Source organism: Calypte anna, chromosome 4 (genome assembly GCF_003957555.1).
Source record: "Calypte anna isolate BGI_N300 chromosome 4, bCalAnn1_v1.p, whole genome shotgun sequence".
Classification (NCBI taxonomy): Eukaryota; Metazoa; Chordata; class Aves; order Apodiformes; family Trochilidae; genus Calypte; species Calypte anna.
The window spans coordinates 2,371,925-2,390,367 of record NC_044247.1 but is presented as its reverse complement, the minus strand read 5'-3'; the positions used below and the strand labels follow the sequence as shown (position 1 = coordinate 2,390,367).

At 41.5% G+C, this 18,443-nt stretch overlaps 1 protein-coding gene and 1 long non-coding RNA gene across 4 annotated transcripts in view; one reads left to right on the top strand and one right to left on the bottom strand.

The window, feature by feature from the left end:
• Positions 1-1,958: 1,958 nt before the first annotated feature.
• On the bottom strand, positions 1,959-9,022 carry LOC115598194. Its single transcript, XR_003987468.1, has 3 exons — positions 8,951-9,022; positions 3,619-3,735; positions 1,959-1,997 (listed from the first exon to the last, which is right to left on the bottom strand). It is a non-coding gene; the product is annotated as an uncharacterized LOC115598194 (long non-coding RNA).
• Positions 8,910-18,443, top strand: part of FMR1 (fragile X mental retardation 1) — a 31,439-nt gene continuing 21,905 nt past the window's right edge. For 2 of the 3 annotated variants that reach the window (XM_030448998.1, XM_030448999.1), the window contains exons 1-3: positions 9,052-9,303; positions 17,067-17,119; positions 18,270-18,363. In XM_030448998.1, coding sequence (XP_030304858.1) covers positions 9,253-9,303; positions 17,067-17,119; positions 18,270-18,363 — 198 coding nt within the window. In that variant the 5' untranslated portion in view covers positions 9,052-9,252. Of the gene's footprint in view, positions 9,304-17,066; positions 17,120-18,269; positions 18,364-18,443 lie in introns of all 3 variants that reach the window. The other variant, XM_030449000.1, reaches the window with a different exon arrangement.

Sequence of the window (18,443 nt, the reverse complement as noted above, 5' to 3'; positions counted from 1 at the left end):
CCTGTGAGGAAGGGCTGAGGGAGCTGGAGGTGTTCAGCCTAAAGAAGAGGAGGCTCAGGGGAGACCTCATCACTCTCTACAACTCCCTGAAAGGAGGTTGGAGCCAGGGGGGGGTTGGGCTCTTTTCCCAGGCAACTCTCAGCAAGACAAGAGGGCAGGGTCTCAAGTTGTGCCAGGGGAGGTTTAGGTTGGAGATTAGGAAGAATTTCTTTCTGGAGAGGGTGATCAGGCATTGGAATGGGCTGCCCAGGGAAGTAGTGGATTCTCCGTGTCTGGAGATATTTCCAAAGAGCCTGGATGTGGCACTGAGTGCCATGGGCTGGGAACCACAGGGGGAGTGGATCAAGGGTTGGACTTTATTGTTGCAAGACAAACCTCTCTTAAGTCAGGGCGCTCCAAGGTCCAGCAGGTGTTCCAGCAGAAGTTCACAGAGTGCTCTGAGTCTGTTGCCCTCAGGACTGGTCAGCCTGGCTCGATGCTACTGCTCCAGAATCAACCAACCTCTCTGCTGGCTTGCTCAGGAATGAGCTGAGCCTGTGTCTCAGGCCTCACCTTTTATTGTCCCCCTAATCCTGCTCATGCACAGTTGGGTCCTGCCCTGATCAGGCACAGGTGGGCTTGACACAAGCTCATGGCCACTGCCTGGTAATTAGTGGCACCTGGTAGCCTCATTTCACTCCAGATGATCTCTGAGGTCCCTTCCAACCCAGCTGATTCTATGATTCTATGATTCAGCAAGAGCTGTTGTTCCAAGAAATGCAGAAAATACTCATCAATTTAAACTTTTTTTTGCATCTCTTTTGGAAACGTCACATGTACAAAAGGAAAATTGAAGCACTGAGGGAACGACCCCTCTTTAAAATGTGAATCAATAACCACGTCTGGCATCAAAACACTGGCTGCCTGCCAGATCTTTCCTAAAGGTGTGAATGGTTAATCTAACTTAGTACATGACTTGATGTTTTGACAAAAACGTTAACAAAAGCAGAAGATGGGAGACAAATGAGTTTTGCTAGAACATATGGGAATCATCAGCTAAAAGACCACCAAGATCACCTATTTTAATTTTTTTTTATTTTTTTAGGTTAGGGGTGGGTAGGGGAATGGACATGAAGACACCATGTTGAATTCATGGCACTGAATCTGTCATACATGTTCTGATGCAGGAGCCTTTCAAACTCTATTTTCAAACCCAGAACATACACTTGCAGACTGCTGCCTACAGTAGAATCTGTAAAATGGAATCAAATTAGAAGTGAAGTTGATTTATATTTTCTTACTGGTGAACATACCATGTAAATTTGGGGTTGAATTCCTACTAACATGATGATAAATCTGCATAAGGTTGTCAGGGTTTAACACTGGCCTGGCAATTAAACTGACTGACAGACGCTCTCTGTTAATCTCTCTCTCCTCCTTGATAAAGGAAGGAGAGAGAATAAGGGAGAGAGACTGATGGGTTGGAAACTAAACTACACAACTTTAATGAAACAGTAATGATAAATAGGAAAAAATTACTAAATATATACAAATATACAGGAAAATGGATACCACATTCCTCCCCCCTCCCCCCCAATAACTCTCACGTCCCCACCGAGGCTGCAGGGCAGCCCTGGGAAAGTCCAGGCTGGAATCCTGGGGTCAGCAGCAGTTGGGAACTGGAGGCAGGAACACACAGATATGGGCTGGGATGGATCAGGAGCACAGGCAGACGAACGGACGGGATCCTTCCAGGACGCCAGGTGAAGGAAGGGAAGCAGGAAATCAGGAAATCCGGAAATCCAGAAATCTGGCTTGACCCTCGTGATGCCTCAAATTTATACTGAGTATGAGGTGTATGGGATGGAATACTCTGTTTGGTCAATTCTGGCATCTATCTTGTCTGTTCCTCCCCAAAGGAGGCTGCAGGTGGGACCTCTTTATCCTCCTGGACAGTAAAATGTTTTCCTCAGAGCTGAGCAGTGTCCTTGGCTCTGCACACCAGTCTCTAGCAGTAACTATAAACATCAAGTGTTATCAGTCCTAGAAGCACACACTGTCTGAGAAACTTGCTGTTAATTTCAGCTAGTGCAACTACTTACAAGAGACTTAGCTAAAAGTAAAAGTACAAAACAGAAAATCACCTTTATCCTGCCCCAAACCAGGACAAAGGTTTATGTTAGTCCTTCAGATGCTTTGCTATTGAGGTATTACAGATTAATACTGGGTAATCTATCTAGAGGTACCTTTGTGAATAAAAGCAGACTGGTTACTGTAGTATTGATTTTTCTGAACTCAGGCTTATTCAAGTCTCAGCTCAGAGTTATGCCATCAATATTTTCATACTCAGATTAAGCAATCTGAGGAAAATGGTTACTATGAGACTTCTGTTAAATTTGTTCATCTTGGCTTTAAGAATACTTAAGTGTTGCTTGTGTTGAACATGGACATAGAGTCTGTTCCATTAGCTGAAGGGGTTGTTTAACTTCACACAGAATGGGAGGGATATTCATGATAGTTAATTGCCATTTAGCTTGCTTATCACTGTAAGTAGAATATTCTTTTATAGAATCAAAACGTGTTTTACTTTCTGTAGAACTATATTGGGTTTAATCACCATATACTATTTGCACCTCTTGTTTTTGTTAAAAAGTAATGAGAACATGTCCTGGTTTTGTCTAACTACAAATACAAAGTTATATACCATATAATTTTATAGTCAAGATTCATCTCTTTTGTAGTCAAAATCAGACCTTTCTAAGCATTACTGAAGCTATTTTTACACACACATTTATTCACCTAATTGTCCTGTATTAGTAATTTCTTAACACAATGTAGAATATCATTCTATGTTATGACCTTGGTTTTTCTATTGTGTTTTGTTGTAAAGATAAACTAAACCAATTTGACATTTAAAGGTACTTTAAAAGTTTAGAATAAGTTTCTATTCCTTGTTTTATACCCCCCCCCTTTTTTTTTTTTTTTTTTTTTTGAGACTAAATTAGAGGGATTGTCCATTTAATATCATGGTCATTTTGCTGAAAACCTCCCTCAGCAATACATTATTGAAGCAGAGCTTTTTAAAGAATAAGGAGTACAGCACCAAAGTCCTTTCTGTGAAATGAGAACATTTAGTTGACTTTTCTTAATAACCCAAGAGAACATAACCTCACTCTTCACTTTCAGTAAATACAATTTTCTTTGAAATTTTGTGAAAATGAAGAAGAATTCTAAGCTGAAAGGGACAGAACCTTTAGAGTAAGTATAATCTAGTTAAAGAGTCCATAAGGGGACATCAGGATTCAACACCTATACTGCATAAGTGTTTCATAGTACTCTGAGTGGATGAAAGAAATGGAACAATCTAGACCATGGTATACAAGACAGGTTTCAGAATTAAAATAAATTTAGCAATACAAAAAAAATCCTTTATAAGTATTTCAATCTACTCTGAACAAAAATAACAAAAATATTGTATATTCTTAGTATTTAATTTGGTTCAAAGATGGTTCCTTGGTTTATGTGAAATATTATTAGTACTAACACTGTCTTTAGGCAGTATTTTAGGAGCTAATATGTCACCTTTCATAATTAAATGCATAATCTATGTTAAAGCATAATTAAATATATGGCACATACTATTCTGAAGACAACTTTGTAGCAGCTCGTTTTCCCCATTATGAGTTGGCTTTGGGGGTCCTCTTGTGGTAAGGTTTATTTATTGCACTTAAAATCGTGGAAATGTAGTCAGGCAATCTTTGAAGAGAAAAAAGGAAGGTAAAAGTATAGCCTGGAGAAATATGTTCAGGATCCAATCCTATAAATGGTATAAATTGTCAAGGACAATTTTCAAATTACAAAATGGTAACATCTCAGCTTTTGAGACAAAAATGTCAGCTATTTTAGCTGAAAAACAACAACAAAAAACCCACAAACAAATACACAAACACCAAACCCACCCAACCAAACACCAAAATAAAAAAACCAAACAAAATCCAGAAAGCAAGACTGAAATGCTACTATTCCAGGCTGATTATTTCCTTTACTTTCTTTTTTCCCTACACTACTCACACACTGACACAGGATAAGATTACAGTGTTATTTTCAATAGCAGTTTAGTGGAGAGATACAAATTTTTAAAGTTATATTTGCTTGAAATAGGAAGTTAAATATAACTGTCTGTCAGGATGATGACATTTTTATATAGTTCTTCCATCAGGGTCAATACAAGTAATGTTAAGGCCATACAAACATACTACAACACAGGACATTGGAAATATGGATATATTGCTGCCCAACAACACTGGAAATTCTGATACAGATTGGGAAGAGCCATGTGATCTTTTCAGATTAAAATTGCAGCTAAAATTGCACTTTTAGGGATATTAATCTTCATAAATCTCTGTACTACCTTCAGTATTGAAGCATCCTGCTCATAGGCACAAGAAAATGGACTGCTAAACTCACTGCCTTATGAGCACCCCATTACCATGGGGCCCAGAAATACCTGGTTGCATTCTGTGTTATAGAATTAGATGTGTGTCCTGGTTTGAGCCAGGATAAAGGTGATTTTCTGTCTTGTACTTTTTGCTTTTAGCTCAGTCTCTTGTAAGTAGTTGCACTTGCTGGAATTAACAGCAAGTTTCTCAGACAGTGTGTGCTTCTAGGACTGATAACACTTGATGTTTATAGTTACTGCTAGAGACTGGTGTGCAGAGCCAAGGACACTGCTCAGCTCTGAGGAAAACTTTTACCCTCCAGGAGGAAGAAAAGAGGTCCCACCTGAGCCCTCCTTTGGGGAGGAATGGACAAGATGTTACTCCAAGAAATAAGATACCATGAAGCACACAAGAAAGAGATAATCTACCAAAACAATTATTTAAAGGTGAGTTGAATGACTAAGACAGTTGTGTTTCCATGACCAAAATGAGCTCGATCTTGAGAGTTAGTAGGTAGCACTTAAAATACATGTATTTATATTATATTTCCACAAGGTACAAAGTTTAATAATCTCCTGAAGTTTCAATTTCAGTATTCATAGAATCATAGGATCATAGAATTGGCTGGGTTGGAAGGGACCTCAGAGATCATCAAGTCCAACTCTTGAACCACCGTTGCAGTTCCCAGCCCATGGCACTGAGTGCCACATCCAGTCTCTTTTGAAATACTTCCAGACACGGAGAATCCACTACTTCCCTGGGCAGCCCATTCCAATGGCTGATCACCCTCTCCAGAAAGAAATTCTTTCTAATCTCCAACCTAAACCTCCCCTGGCACAACTTGAGACCCTGCCCTCTTGTCTTGCTGAGAGTTGCCTGGGAAAAGAGACCAACCCCCCCCTGGCTCCAACCTCCTTTCAGGGAGTTGGAGAGAGTGATGAGGTCTCCCCTGAGCCTCCTCTTCTCCAGGCTGAACACCCCCAGCTCCCTCAGCCTCTCCTCATAGGGTCTGTGCTCAAGTCCCTTCACCAGCCCAGTTGCCTCCTTTGGACCTGCTCCAGCACCTCAATCTCCTTCCTAAACTGAGGGGCCCAGAACTGGACACAGGACTCAAGCTGTGGCCTCACCAGAGCTGAGCACAGGGGCAGAATCCCTTCCCTGGACCTGCTGGCCACGCTGTTCCTGAGCCAGCCCAGGATGCCATTGGCCTTCTTGGCCACCTGGGCACACTGCTGGCTCCTCTTCAGCTTCCTGTCAATCCAGACTCCCAGGTCCCTTTCTGCCTGGCTGCTCTCCAACCACTCTGTGCCCAGCCTGTAGCGCTGCATGGGGTTGTTGTGGCCAAAGTGCAGAACCTTCTTTAGGTTACTTCTTGTAATCTTCTCTGAGAAGCTGGGAAGCACCTGTACTGCAGACACAAGGTAGTGTGGCTTCTTTCCATATCCAGGTCAGGAAGACACAATATACTCCAGAAACTGAAAACCACTTGTGGAAACATATACTTACACTAAAGCAGAATCTGTGACACAATAAACCTTGGATACCTTTCTATTCTGAACTTAATACACAGAAAACTACATATTTGGAGTAGAGTAATGACTTACAAAAGAAACAGAGTCAAGTTTAATTGAAGGTCATCTTAATTGTGACAGAAAATCAATAATTAATTGGTTTTCTCACTGATGTATTTTACAAGATCTAAGATTACCCACCAGTCTAATACCTGTAATGAAGGATTACTATTTTTTCTAACAATTTTACAATAATTATTCTTTTTCTTTTTGTAATGGTTGTATTTTCATTGCCTCTCCATCTGAACACTGCCTTTTAGAGTTATCTTCTGGAGACTCCAGCTAAAGTTCACATTAACTATTCAGAGGTCTGAATGAACAGGCACATAGCATGGTTTCTCATCCCCATGTAGTAACTCTTGCAATTTTTCTCTGCTTCTCTTCCAAGTTCTGGGGATATTTTCTGCTCTACACCCTGATTTAGCTGTATGTCATTCCTGGGCATCACTTTAGACAGGAACAAGCTAATAAAAGTGCAATACTTTGGTTATAGTCAACCTTCTGCTATTATCATAATAAAGCAACCTTCCCTAAGAAGTTTTTTTATAACTCTGTTGATTGTGTTTCTCCCAGTTACTGACCTGCTGATTATAACATCACCATTTCTGTTAGATCACTGAAAGGTATTTTACTGAGACTGTTTTGTAACCCAAAAAGAGAATCTGACTTCCTTTAAACTGATGTGACTGTCTCTTCCTCTCCTAAACTTTTGGCTGCAGATGTAAACTAATAAGACACCAGTCTGAACTGTTTGGTCTCACTGAAATAAGGCACAACCCTATGTACCTCAGATGACTGGAAAGTTTTTTTTTTCTCAGTATCAAATACAGAGTCAGAAATAACACATATTATGACTCTCAGATTTATCTGGAAATACTAATTCTCACCAGTATGGCACACAGAAAACCACAGTGTGGGGGAAGACATCCAGGGGAAACTCCTGCTTGAAGTGATGCATTTGACACCGTCTCCCACAGCATCCTCCTGAAAAAGCTGTCAGCCCACAGCTTGGACAGGAGCACCCTGTGCTGGGTTAGGAACTGGCTGGAGGGCCGGGCACAGAGAGTGGTGCTGAACGGGGCTGCATCAAAATGGCGGCCGGTCACTAGTGGTGTCCCCCAGGGATCAGTGTTGGGCCCAGTGCTGTTCAATATCTTCATTGATGATTTAGATGAGGGGATTGAGTCCATCATCAGCAAATTCACAGATGATACTAAGCTGGGGGGGAGTGTGGATCAGCTGGAAGGCAGGAGGGCTCTGCAGAGGGACCTGGACAGACTGGAGAGTTGGGATGATCCCAACGGGATGAGGTTCAACATTCCAAGTGCCGGGTCCTGCACTTTGGCCACAACAACCCCATGGGGAGCTCCAGGCTGGGCACAGAGTGGCAGAAAGGGACCTGGGAGTCTGGATTGACAGGAAGCTGAACATGAGCCAGCAGTGTGCCCAGGTGGCCAAGAAGGCCAATGGCATCCTGGGCTGGATCAGGAACAGCGTGGCCAGCAGGTCCAGGGAAGGGATTCTGCCCCTGTGCTCAGCTCTGGTGAGGCCACAGCTTGAGTCCTGTGTCCAGTTCTGGGCCCCTCAGCTCAGGAAGGATATCAAGGTCCTGGAGCAGGTCCAAAGGAGGCAACTGGGCGGGTGAAGGGACTCGAGCACAGATCCTATGAGGAGAGGCTGAGGGAGCTGGGGGTGTTAAGCCTGGAGGAGGCTCAGGGGAGACCTCATCACTCTCTCCAACTCCCTGAAAGGAGGTTGGAGCCAGGGGGGGGTTGGGCTCTTTTCCCAGGCAACTCTCAGCAAGACAAGAGGGCAGGGTCTCAAGTTGTGCCAGGGGAGGTTTAGGTTGGAGATGAGAAAGAATTTCTTTCTGGAGAGGGTGATCAGGCATTGGAATGGGCTGCCCAGGGAAGTAGTGGATTCTCTGTGTCTGGAGATATTTCAAAAGAGACTGGATGTGGCACTGAGTGCCATGGGCTGGGAACCACGGGGGGAGTGGATCAAGGGTTGGACTTGATGATCTCTGAGGTCCCTTCCAACCCAGCCCATTCAGTGATTCTATGATCATGGCTACAGCAGCTCTTGAAATATTCACCACCAGGTTCTACAGAGAACCATACCCAGTGTCACCTCGCTGTCAGAGAACTCTGAGTCAAAATGTACGGGAATTCAATGCCGCTGAAGCGCGTTGTACGCCGGACCTGTCAGCTCAGTGCACAAAGCAGTCACTGCACAGCACTTCCAGGCCCACACCTTCTATTACGCACCCCATGCGGTGTCCAGCTCTTAGGCATAACCACAACACCCTGACCTAACCATTCCTTATCACAGATCTCGTTATAAACCTCCCAAACACACATTTTACCTGAGGGGAGGCAGCACCCACCGCCTAGCTGCGCCTTTTCCCCCCTCCCGCGGCAGCACCGCCTCCCTGAGGGACCCGAGCCCAATCCCCTATCCGGCCCCGGCCTCATTCTTCCCCTGCCCGTTCTCCCAGACACCGCAACGCTCTCTCGCCCCGTCATTCCCATCGCCGCTTCCCGGTCCCGCTCCCTTCCCCGTGCCGCACCCTCCGCTCCCCCTTCCCTGAGCTGGCCAGGCCGCACTTCCGCCCAGCCTCCCTCAGCAGGCGCAGCTCGGCAGCTGATTGGCTAACGGGGCCGTCAATCATGCAGGAAACATCCGGCACCGCTACCGGCTTCCGCCGCCGCCACCGCCCCCTCTCCCGCTGCCGCTGCGGCTGCGCGCGGGGCAGCGCGCGACCCGGCCGTTAGGCGGTGGGCGAGCGGCGCGTGCTGCCAGGGGGCAGCTCCCCGGCCCCGCCCCCTCCCCCCGCCGCCCGTCACGTGACGCGGGCTCGGTGCCCGCACCCCAGCGCGGCGGCGGCGGCGGCGGCGGTGCCCCCCGCACACATCCCCCCCCCCCTTTCCATCCCCCGCATCCCCTTCCCCCGCCCCGCACCGCCCGGCCGTGACCGTTTCGCTTTCATTTCCGGGCGGGAGAGCGCGAGCAGCGTCGGTCCCCGCAGCGCCCCCGCCCCTGCCCCGCGCGCCCCTCCCTCCGCCCCGCCCCCTCGGGCTCGGGGCGAAGCGAGACTCCCCCTCCCCTCCCCTCCGCTCCGTTCCGTTCCGTTCCGCTCCCCTCCCCCGCCCGCTCACACCCCTCGGCCGCCTCCTCTGCCCCCTCCTGCGCCGGGAGAGAGAAAGGGAAGAGGAGGAGGCGCCGGGCTTGGGTCTCCCGCACCGAGCCGCCGCGGGCACAACATGGAGGAGCTGGTGGTGGAGGTGCGGGGCTCCAACGGGGCCTTCTACAAGGTACCGGGTGCTGGCGGCTGGGTCGGGCTGGGCCTCAGGGGAGGGAGTGGGGCCAGGGACGGGAGGAGGAGGAGGCGGTGGCAGCGGTGGCGGCTCCTCCTCCCCGCTCTGAGGGAAATCGGAGGCCCCGGGGCAGGAAGGAGGGGAGGAGGAGGAGTGGGCAGCGGTGGAGGCCTCGGCGGGTCTCTCCCTGGGTGTCGGGGAGCCGGGGTTCTGGAATAAGAGGAGCCGGGGCCGCCGCCTCCCCCCCCTTCTCCCCCCTCCAGGGCTGAGGGAACTCCAGGCCTGATGAGGGAGAGAAGGAAGACGGGAGAGGCCCTCGGTCGGCGTCCGAGGAGGCCTCGGGCCTTCCCCCTATTGTGGGAAGGGGAGGCCCTGGCGCTGCCCGGGAGCCCTGGGCCGGCTTCTTGGCGCTGAAGCGAGGATCAGGGCTGGGGATGGGGCATTAATTGCTAAATCCTCAGCTTTTGTCGCTACTTAAGGAAAGTCTTTCTCGCTCTCTCCGTTTCCAGGAGAGCTGCACTGCTAGTGCACGGCGTTTAAGGCGGGGGAGGAGGGGGGCCCTGCTTAAATCCACGTTCCTGATAGAAATGCTGTGGTGGATTCCTGCTTTTTATGCTGTGGCAGAGGACACTGCCTATTGATACTCGAGAGAGTATTGCTTGACCAAATATATATATATGTGCTGAGTTGCTAAATACATTTAATTATCCAGTCTACTTCTTAATGAAACTACTTCATGGCATTCCCTGTTTGTGTCGAATAAAGCCATCACTGAGCCTTGAACATAAATGCTGAGTATTTAATATTTTTATTAATGCCGTGTAGCATTGCTGTGGCTTTGCATGAGTTGGGTTGTATTAATCAGCACATTAATAGGGGATCATTTGAGGGTTTACTCTGTTCACTGAAAACTAAAATTTGGACAGAGTGGGTTTGGGTCTACTATCATTGACATGTTCTCACCATACCAGAAAGAGTCACAGATCAGTTTTCTGCAAGTCTGTCATAGTTTAAATGTTCCTAGTACATTAAAAATGGGCCTTTTTATTGTGTGCCATCCAGTATTTATGTGAGCATTGAAGGAACAGGTAGAGTTTCACACTCTGATGTTAGTGTGGTAGGGTAGGCTGCTATCCAGATGATACAGTTCCAACAGCTCTTGAGTATTTCTGAGGGGAAAAGAAGAAAAAGACTTCTAAAAAACTTATTTTTAAAATACTTGTGAGCATCTCCCAATAAGTATCCATGAAACAAATCTGCCAGTATGGAAAAGAAGCATCCCGTGGGTTTCCAGTGGTGTAGCCAAAGTCCTAGATCTGTATGTTGCTTTCTGGAATTAAATGATTTAGCACATTAAAAAATCAGTTTTACATTTTGAAAGATAGATTATTCATTCAGAAAGAAACAGAAGCCATAGTTATACTGCATAAGAGAATTTTTAACAAGATTTTATGACACTATTTTAGAGTATTTACACAATAATGCTAAATAAATTGTGATGAAAATGTGACATGGTGACAAATATTAGCAAAGGAACTTGTGAGAGTTGAAAGTCATTTTTTTGGTTAAATTTCTGGTTGTAATTTAGGTGAAAATGAAATCTGAGCATCTGTGTTCATGGGACCTTGTTCAGTAATCAGGATTCCACGTACCCAGGTTGTAGCACAGACATTGCCTCCTGGTCACACGTGCTGTTTGCCTTTTAACTTCTAGAAATTGACACATGGGGTTTTTTTATCCCTTAATCTCCATCCACGAGGACTTGGTTAAATTACTTAAGGAGAGAAATGGAGTACATGAATTTATTTCTCTTCACCTCTATTACCTGTCTAGATAGAGCATCACACTTAAGATAAATGCAGCAACTTTTTAAACTAAAAAAAAGTTGTGTTTTTTTTATTTAAAAAGCTGCTTCGTGCAATAATGTTCATTCTTAATTAGCAGTTTTTATCTAGCCTTAATTACTTGAATTTTAGGTATAATTTTTCTCTATAATTTCTGAGTATCACCCTGCTATTGAGTAATTTATCTAGCCATTTTCTTCTGAGTTTTATGCCTGTGTTGTAGATAAGGAATTTTATTATTAAATGAGTTGGTTGATCAAGTGTAACAAGAAGTGTGTGGTGATATCAAGTGCAAATTTAATTGCAAAATATTTTTTGCAAATCAAAAGCAGAATAATCCATTTATTCATTCTTGTGGTTTGCTGATAACTTTTGACAATTTCTTTGGCTTTGAATATTTCTAAAGATCTTCTTCAGAATATGTAAGTCCACCTCTAGCTTGATGTTCAGACATGGAGTGGAGGAATTTGAGACTGATAGAGTCATGAAGGAACTAAGTAGCACAAGTAGACTCCTAATTGCCACTTCAGGTATTCATCTCTTGTAGCTCTCAGGACCTTATAAACCCAACTAAGCACTTTTCATTTCATTTTTTCATTTTTCAGCTAAGCACTCAGTTTTATTTTTGAGTGTGCCCATCGTGGCAGTACAAAAGTGGTGCCTAATTGTCACCTAAACCCTGCTGAGAATAATAAACCTGTCTTTTCACTGCTTGGATTACCTGTGGGACTTGATCCAGAAGGCATTCTGAGATACATGGAGTGAGATCATGTTCTACAGCAAGCAGAGGTGATGGTTTGAGGATGCATTCATCCTCAGCTGGATGATATGAATTAAAGTTTCATGTCTGGATGGCTGTCTGGTATGGGATTGATTTTTCTTTCCTATTTTAAAAGTGATTATCTCTTGTATCTTCTGCTGAAGCTGTTGGCTGGCCTGTCTATGAGGCAGGTAGTTTTAGAGTGTTGTTCCCTGTTAATGTATGTTTTGTCTGTAACCAATTTTTTGTCACTTCTTGCTCAATAATCTTGGTAAAAATCTTTTTATCCCAGTGGTTGCAACACTTGGCAGCTTTTTTTGTGAGTTTTATGGATACTTGATGTTCTTTTCTTAAATCTACAACTGGCAAACTCATTTTTCTTAGTTTCTTACTTTAGGTCTTGCTATTAACAAGTGTTTCTTTGGCTTCCTGTTGTCCTTCCTTTCTTTCACTGTTGCATACAGGATACCTTCAGCAAATATCTCCAGGTTCTTTGCCTGTACCCTTTAGTACAGGATTGCCTGTACCCTTTTCCCTGGTTTATTTACCATTTTTGTGACTATTCTTTCCCTATTCTGTTTCTGTGGTTTGCCTTTCTCATATTTCATTAGCCATGTGTCTTCTCTTTTGACTTTCTCTTCTCAAGAGGTATGAAATGTTACAGAACTCTTACACAAACACTAAGTGCACATTTATATCAACCTAGGATTTAATTTTTTTTGCCTTAAAAAGCACTTTTTTCCTACTTTCACTCTTTACAATTAATTATCCTCCTTTATTAAAATGCACACATCTGATGATGTGAGCAGACTTCTAAAAAAGCAACAAAACTTCATGGAGCTGGAACTTCTATTTGTTCCTTTGAAGTGTTTTTCATTCCATTTAGCACAAAAATAACAAACACTGAATCACAGAATAAATTTGATTGGAAAAGACCTTTAAAATCTTCAACTCCAACTGTAAAACTAACAGTGCCAGTCCACCACTGAACTGGAAACTAAAGTATACCACTAAAGGATAGTGCTTTTTCCAATAATTTTGATTTTTGTATCAAATAATTTGTAAAATTCAGACCATACCTTTATTATATAACCTTTTGTAGAATATGAATGCACTTGTTTTTGGGAAGTGCCATGACAAGTCAATGTTGTGCTGTAAACGTTTTACTTAATTACATCTGAAGCATGGATGGAGTGAAATGTTACTTTCAGTGACACAGCCCATTACATTTGGTGTAGAATTACCATATTTTATTTGTTTTCCACCTTGGAGAAGAAGAATTGTCCCTCGCCATTCTAAAATATGCTTCTGTTCACAGAAGTAAAAGCAAACCTTTTTTTGGCCCATTGATTTCTTTTTCTTTAGTCTTATTTTTATCTCTGCTGCTAGTAACAGGGATATCCCAGCTGCTGTACCCTTTCACTATTCTGTTCTCTCATTTTACTTCCATCTAGTTTCACTCTTTTTAATGCTTTTCATCTATGTGTTCATATTTTTCATAGCAAGTGTTCTGTCCCTTTTGGGTGTCCCTTTGGCCATTCAAACTCACCTATATGCTCTTTTATGTTTTAATTTCCGTGCCAAACTTAACTTAATATTTCAGAAAAGACTGAAGAATGCTTGTTGTATTTTTGATAATATGTTGTGTGAAATCACTGCATCTTTTGTGCCTTTACTGAAACCTGGGGATTGGTGGCTGGGTGGCTTGTCCTGTGTCTGAGAATCTGGTTTAGAGTGTTGAAAGCCTCATTTCTTTATAGCATTGCATATAATTTTACACATTTTAGAGAATAAAGAAAACCAAGCATTTTATATAAGCTTTTCATTTTTGTTTTCCAAAGGCATTAATGGTTCCGTATTAATTTATGGATTTTTTAGAAAACAAAAATGTTTGAAAACATTTCTGTTTGTGCTTAGGAATGTACAAATACAGTTCTGTAGACTCCAAAAACATTTCACTTAGTACAGGTCTATTTAAATATTTCTACCAGAGGAAAATTGACATTCTGCTATGATACAGACTATGAAAAAAATCAGATAAGTGTCTCTGACGTTTTTTTCTGTATCACAAGAAACTGAAGAGCAAGGAAAATCCCATTTTTATGGGTAGATGAGATTAAACAACCAAATATTTAGGGCATTAATGTATTTTGTCTGGTTAAATGGTTTTTTTCAGCATAAATTCTACATGAACATAGGCAGAAGTGTTCTATATATTGCATGTTTTAAGTTAGGTATTTGGAAAATCCTAATTCACTTTGTAATTAGATAAGAATTCATTACAATGAATTTATGTAATTGTGCAAGGCTAGAAATTAAAAGGCAAACAACAGTGTTATGACATCAAGTTTTTGGCCAGGCTGGAGTGAAAAACTCTTTCTGTGGTTGAGTCTTATGAACTTGGTATAAAGTAAAGAAATGATGTTGAGTTTATAATTTTCACTAGCAATATCTGTGTTGTTTCTACTTGTTTCTGGTCATCAGTTATCCTTTATGTTCCTAGTTCAGGTTCCTTCAGATTTCTGGAACTGTGACCAAAGCAATGCTGAAGACCCATTTAAGGAGAGCTTGTATAGGACAGCATAGTGTAATGCTCTTCCAACTACCTATGTGTCCTGAGTTTTAGTTTTTCCAGTTAAAATAAGTAGTAGACTGTTTAAGGCTAATGTTCAATTTGGTGTTGGTGTTAGGCTGGTCTTCAGCTTGATAACTTTTATTTATTTCTGGCAGCACCTGTGTTAAAGGTAGGGTTTAGCATTATTAGGACCAGTATATGCTCTATTTGCTAGGATTCTACTCAAAAGGAGTTGGCTTTCATCTGAATCTGAGATGCAGTCTTGCTCTTCACTGCTGTGCTTGTGCATTTTTCTCTCACTTCCTGTAATTTTAAGAGCTATTTAGAGCATCTTTTGGTGTTTTTATCACTCTACAGGGGATGACTTCTTCAAAAGTGTCTTTCATGTCAGAAGTGGTTTTGGGGGGAATTTTATGAGAAAATAAACTACTTCTCATGGCATTGTCTTGAGTTATTCTTACCAGTTTTCCTCAAGGCTGTTAAGTGTTCTTGGTGTCATTTTTGTTGGATTTGCTACATAAAATAATCTCTGCTTTTGCATACTGAAGTGTTACTAATAATACTAAGTCCTCTCCTTTTCCAGTCTGTGCTGTTAAGGAGTCTTTCCAAATACTTGGTAGTGATTACAGTATTTTTCAGGTATTAAAGGCACCCATTTCTGCTCCATCTATAAGAATAGGTGCTTCAGAGCTGCATATGACAAACATTGGAAGAAATGTGTGTGGAGCCTTTGAAGGTGATGTGTGTAAGGTGTCAAAATGAGCCAGGACTACCATAGCATTTGTCAAGTTCATATCCAGTTCTGAAATTCTCTTAAAGAATACACAGCAAGATGAAGCATTAGATAAATGTTCAATATTCCTAATGATCAGCCCAGAGTTCTGTCCCCTGTTTATGTAAATAGCATTTCTGTACTACTGTCAAGATGATCCTGAGATGTGGTCTTCAATCTGTTTTGCATCATATCATTTAAAAATAACCAGCTATACTTGTAGTCCCCTTGGAAAGAAGATCTTGACATTTTGAATACATAATTATGAAAATACTATCAGAGAATATTTTATATCTCCTTTGGATGCTAGTAATAATAAGCTTTCCAGTAACCTTATTCAGAGAGCATTGAGTGATGAGCAAGGTATAAAAACATTTTTTGCTGTTATGACTTCTGGTCAAAGTGGCAAAAGTTACTTTCATTAACTAGCATTGCACTTCTTTCTTGTACTGAATGACTCCGAGTAATGACATCTGTGTGCATGTACTGCTTACTTTTAGTAAAACCAGTTCTTGGAGTTCTGTGTCAGTTATCAGGTATTGCTCTTCTTTTGACAGTGAAATACTGCTGCAACTCAGGAAATTCTCCAGAATACTTTGAGAGGAAAAATACCAGAATACTTTTTAAAAAACATTTAGATACCATATAGGAAAAACCTCTTTCCTTTTTGTAAGAGACAAGAGTTGCTCTTGTCTTGGAAACTGGAAATGTGAGGTGAATAAAACGTTCCACAGTTCACTGTGGTTGTTACTTCTAAATTATTTTTAGTTTATTGAGAATTTTTCAGTCTAAATGGATCTCTGTTGATAGAACAAAGTTTGATGCTCAGTGTCTCTCATGACCTTTATCTATATAGCTTGCATATATAGCTATAGGATTTACTACGTACAGCCAAGTATTAGTAGAATACTCAGCACTTCAGCAATGTTAATTTGTTTCAGAAGTTCATAGAGTTTTTTTAAACTAAAGAAACAGGAAAACCCCCTTTTTTCATCCCTCATTGCCCCATGACTTCCATCATTTGAGCCTATGAAATATACTTTCATTGGTAAATCCCAAAGCTCTTAAGAGTATTGATCTTGATTTTTGGTTTGTACCTGGGGGGGGACATTGGGGCTTTAAGCTAAAAATTGACTGAAGGTCAGTTAGTTGAGTACAAAAAGGAGGAAAAGAAAAGCCTTCTTGCTGGTGAATCTTTGTTCTGTGCTCTCTGCAATTGCATGGGAGTCTGAGCAGAACTGATACTCATGCCTGAGAAGACAAGTGAAGGAAGGCTGCAGTTTGTGCATTATGAAAGTTAAGTGTGATGAAGTAAATAGGAGGAAAAGTGCTGCAATGGATATAGATGGATTTTGTTAGCATGATATTCAAACTTACCTTGAGGTAAAAGAGAGAAGAGACATGATGTTTCTTAATTTATTTTTTTTAGGAGTACTGATGTAGTTTCATTTCTGTACCTGTCAAAATACACAAAATGTGACTATAAAATGAAACGTTTTAAATTTCTATTATAAAACTAATTGGAATGATCTTGTAATTTTTAGTAACCTTTTCCAGGACTTAAAAAGTAGGAATACTGTGTATAACTTGGGTGATGTGTATATCAGTATGCTAGCAAGTCATGAACCCAAGGAGGTTATCAGCTTTCAGCCTGTTTTCCTATATAATTCTCTTGCAAAATTTAAAATGTTGACTTGAAATACTGGTTTTTTTTATTTGTTTCATTAGTATCTGTGACAGAATGACATTGTATGGGTTTAAAATGATTGATAAATATCTGTTAAGTGTATACCTTTTTTTTCTACACAGGCATTTGTAAAGGATGTGCATGAAGATTCTATAACAGTTGCATTTGAAAACAAGTAAGTATTGTTGGTGTTTCACCTAGAATAAAAGTATTAGCCTTGCACTTGATTCCTCTAAATATAAAAAATAATGTAGAGTAGCATCTTTGAGATGTTCTAATCTTACTGCTAGCATGTTTTAGGATTATGTATGATACTTACTATTTTATGACATTTCTGTATAAATGCTTTTAAATTGTTTAAATATTTTAAAGTGGAAAACTAGAGTAACATGGGCTCTGTTGGGATGATAAACATGTTATTGAATGTAAATGACAACCTATGTGAATAAGTCAGCAGTGGTGCCATGTGTACCTCTTTCTCATGTGAATGTCTTCTTTTAGATTTCACATATTAAATTATAACAATTTTTAATAGATAAGAAATAAATACCAGTTTTATAAGATAGAAATGAAACCACATTCCTCTCCTGTCATTTCAGGGCTTAAAAAGTTAACTCTCCATTTAGGTTCAGGTTTCATTTACTTCAGGAAGGAAATGATACACTGTTGTATAATATTTACTTGTAAATCTTGGTTATGGCATCATCTTTTGTCTTTTGGGAATAGTTTTCTAGTTTCTTGTCAGGCTCATTTTGAGTCTCTCTTAAAGAAAGCGAAAGTCAAAACTTAGTTGAGACTGAATCCAGATCAAGTTCTCTTCCTCTGTAGTAGAACCAGAGTAAAAGAAGAAGCAGACTTGTTTTGAAGAAAGTGTCCAAATGTGTTATGAAACATTTTTTAACTTGTGTTGGGGAAGCACCTTTGCCCCATCTCAGTGTTCCTCTGACTCTGGACACTTAAAATTCAGCTGGGCAGAGAGCTGGACCATCTTGTCTTAGACAATGCTTTTGCAAGAAAGATTGGAACAAATGATCCTTGAGGTCTCCTCCAACCTTTTTATTCTTCTGTTGGTGTTAAAACCTAGAACTGTAGAGTAAAAATTTCTTCTGGAAGATGTCTAAACAGTGCAGGTAGCATCAGAGATTCATCTGAGATGCTTAATCATCACTTAGGTGTGTTTCTTATTAAAAATTAAAAAATTAAGCAAATTTTTTACAAAAATTTACAAAATTAACAAATGTAAAGTTAAAGGATTGGAAATGTTTGATTTCTTTTCACAAGTAAGGTGAAAATGTGTAGGCCATTCAATGTATTTTTGTTTGTAGCTGGCAACCAGAGAGACAAATACCATTCCATGATGTGAGGTTTCCACCACCTGCAGGCTATAATAAAGATATAAATGAAAGTGATGAAGTAGAGGTATGTATGCTCCATTAACAATTGGTTTGAGAAGTGAGAGAAGTTGAGGTGAAAAATATCAGACAAACCACTGGAAAGTT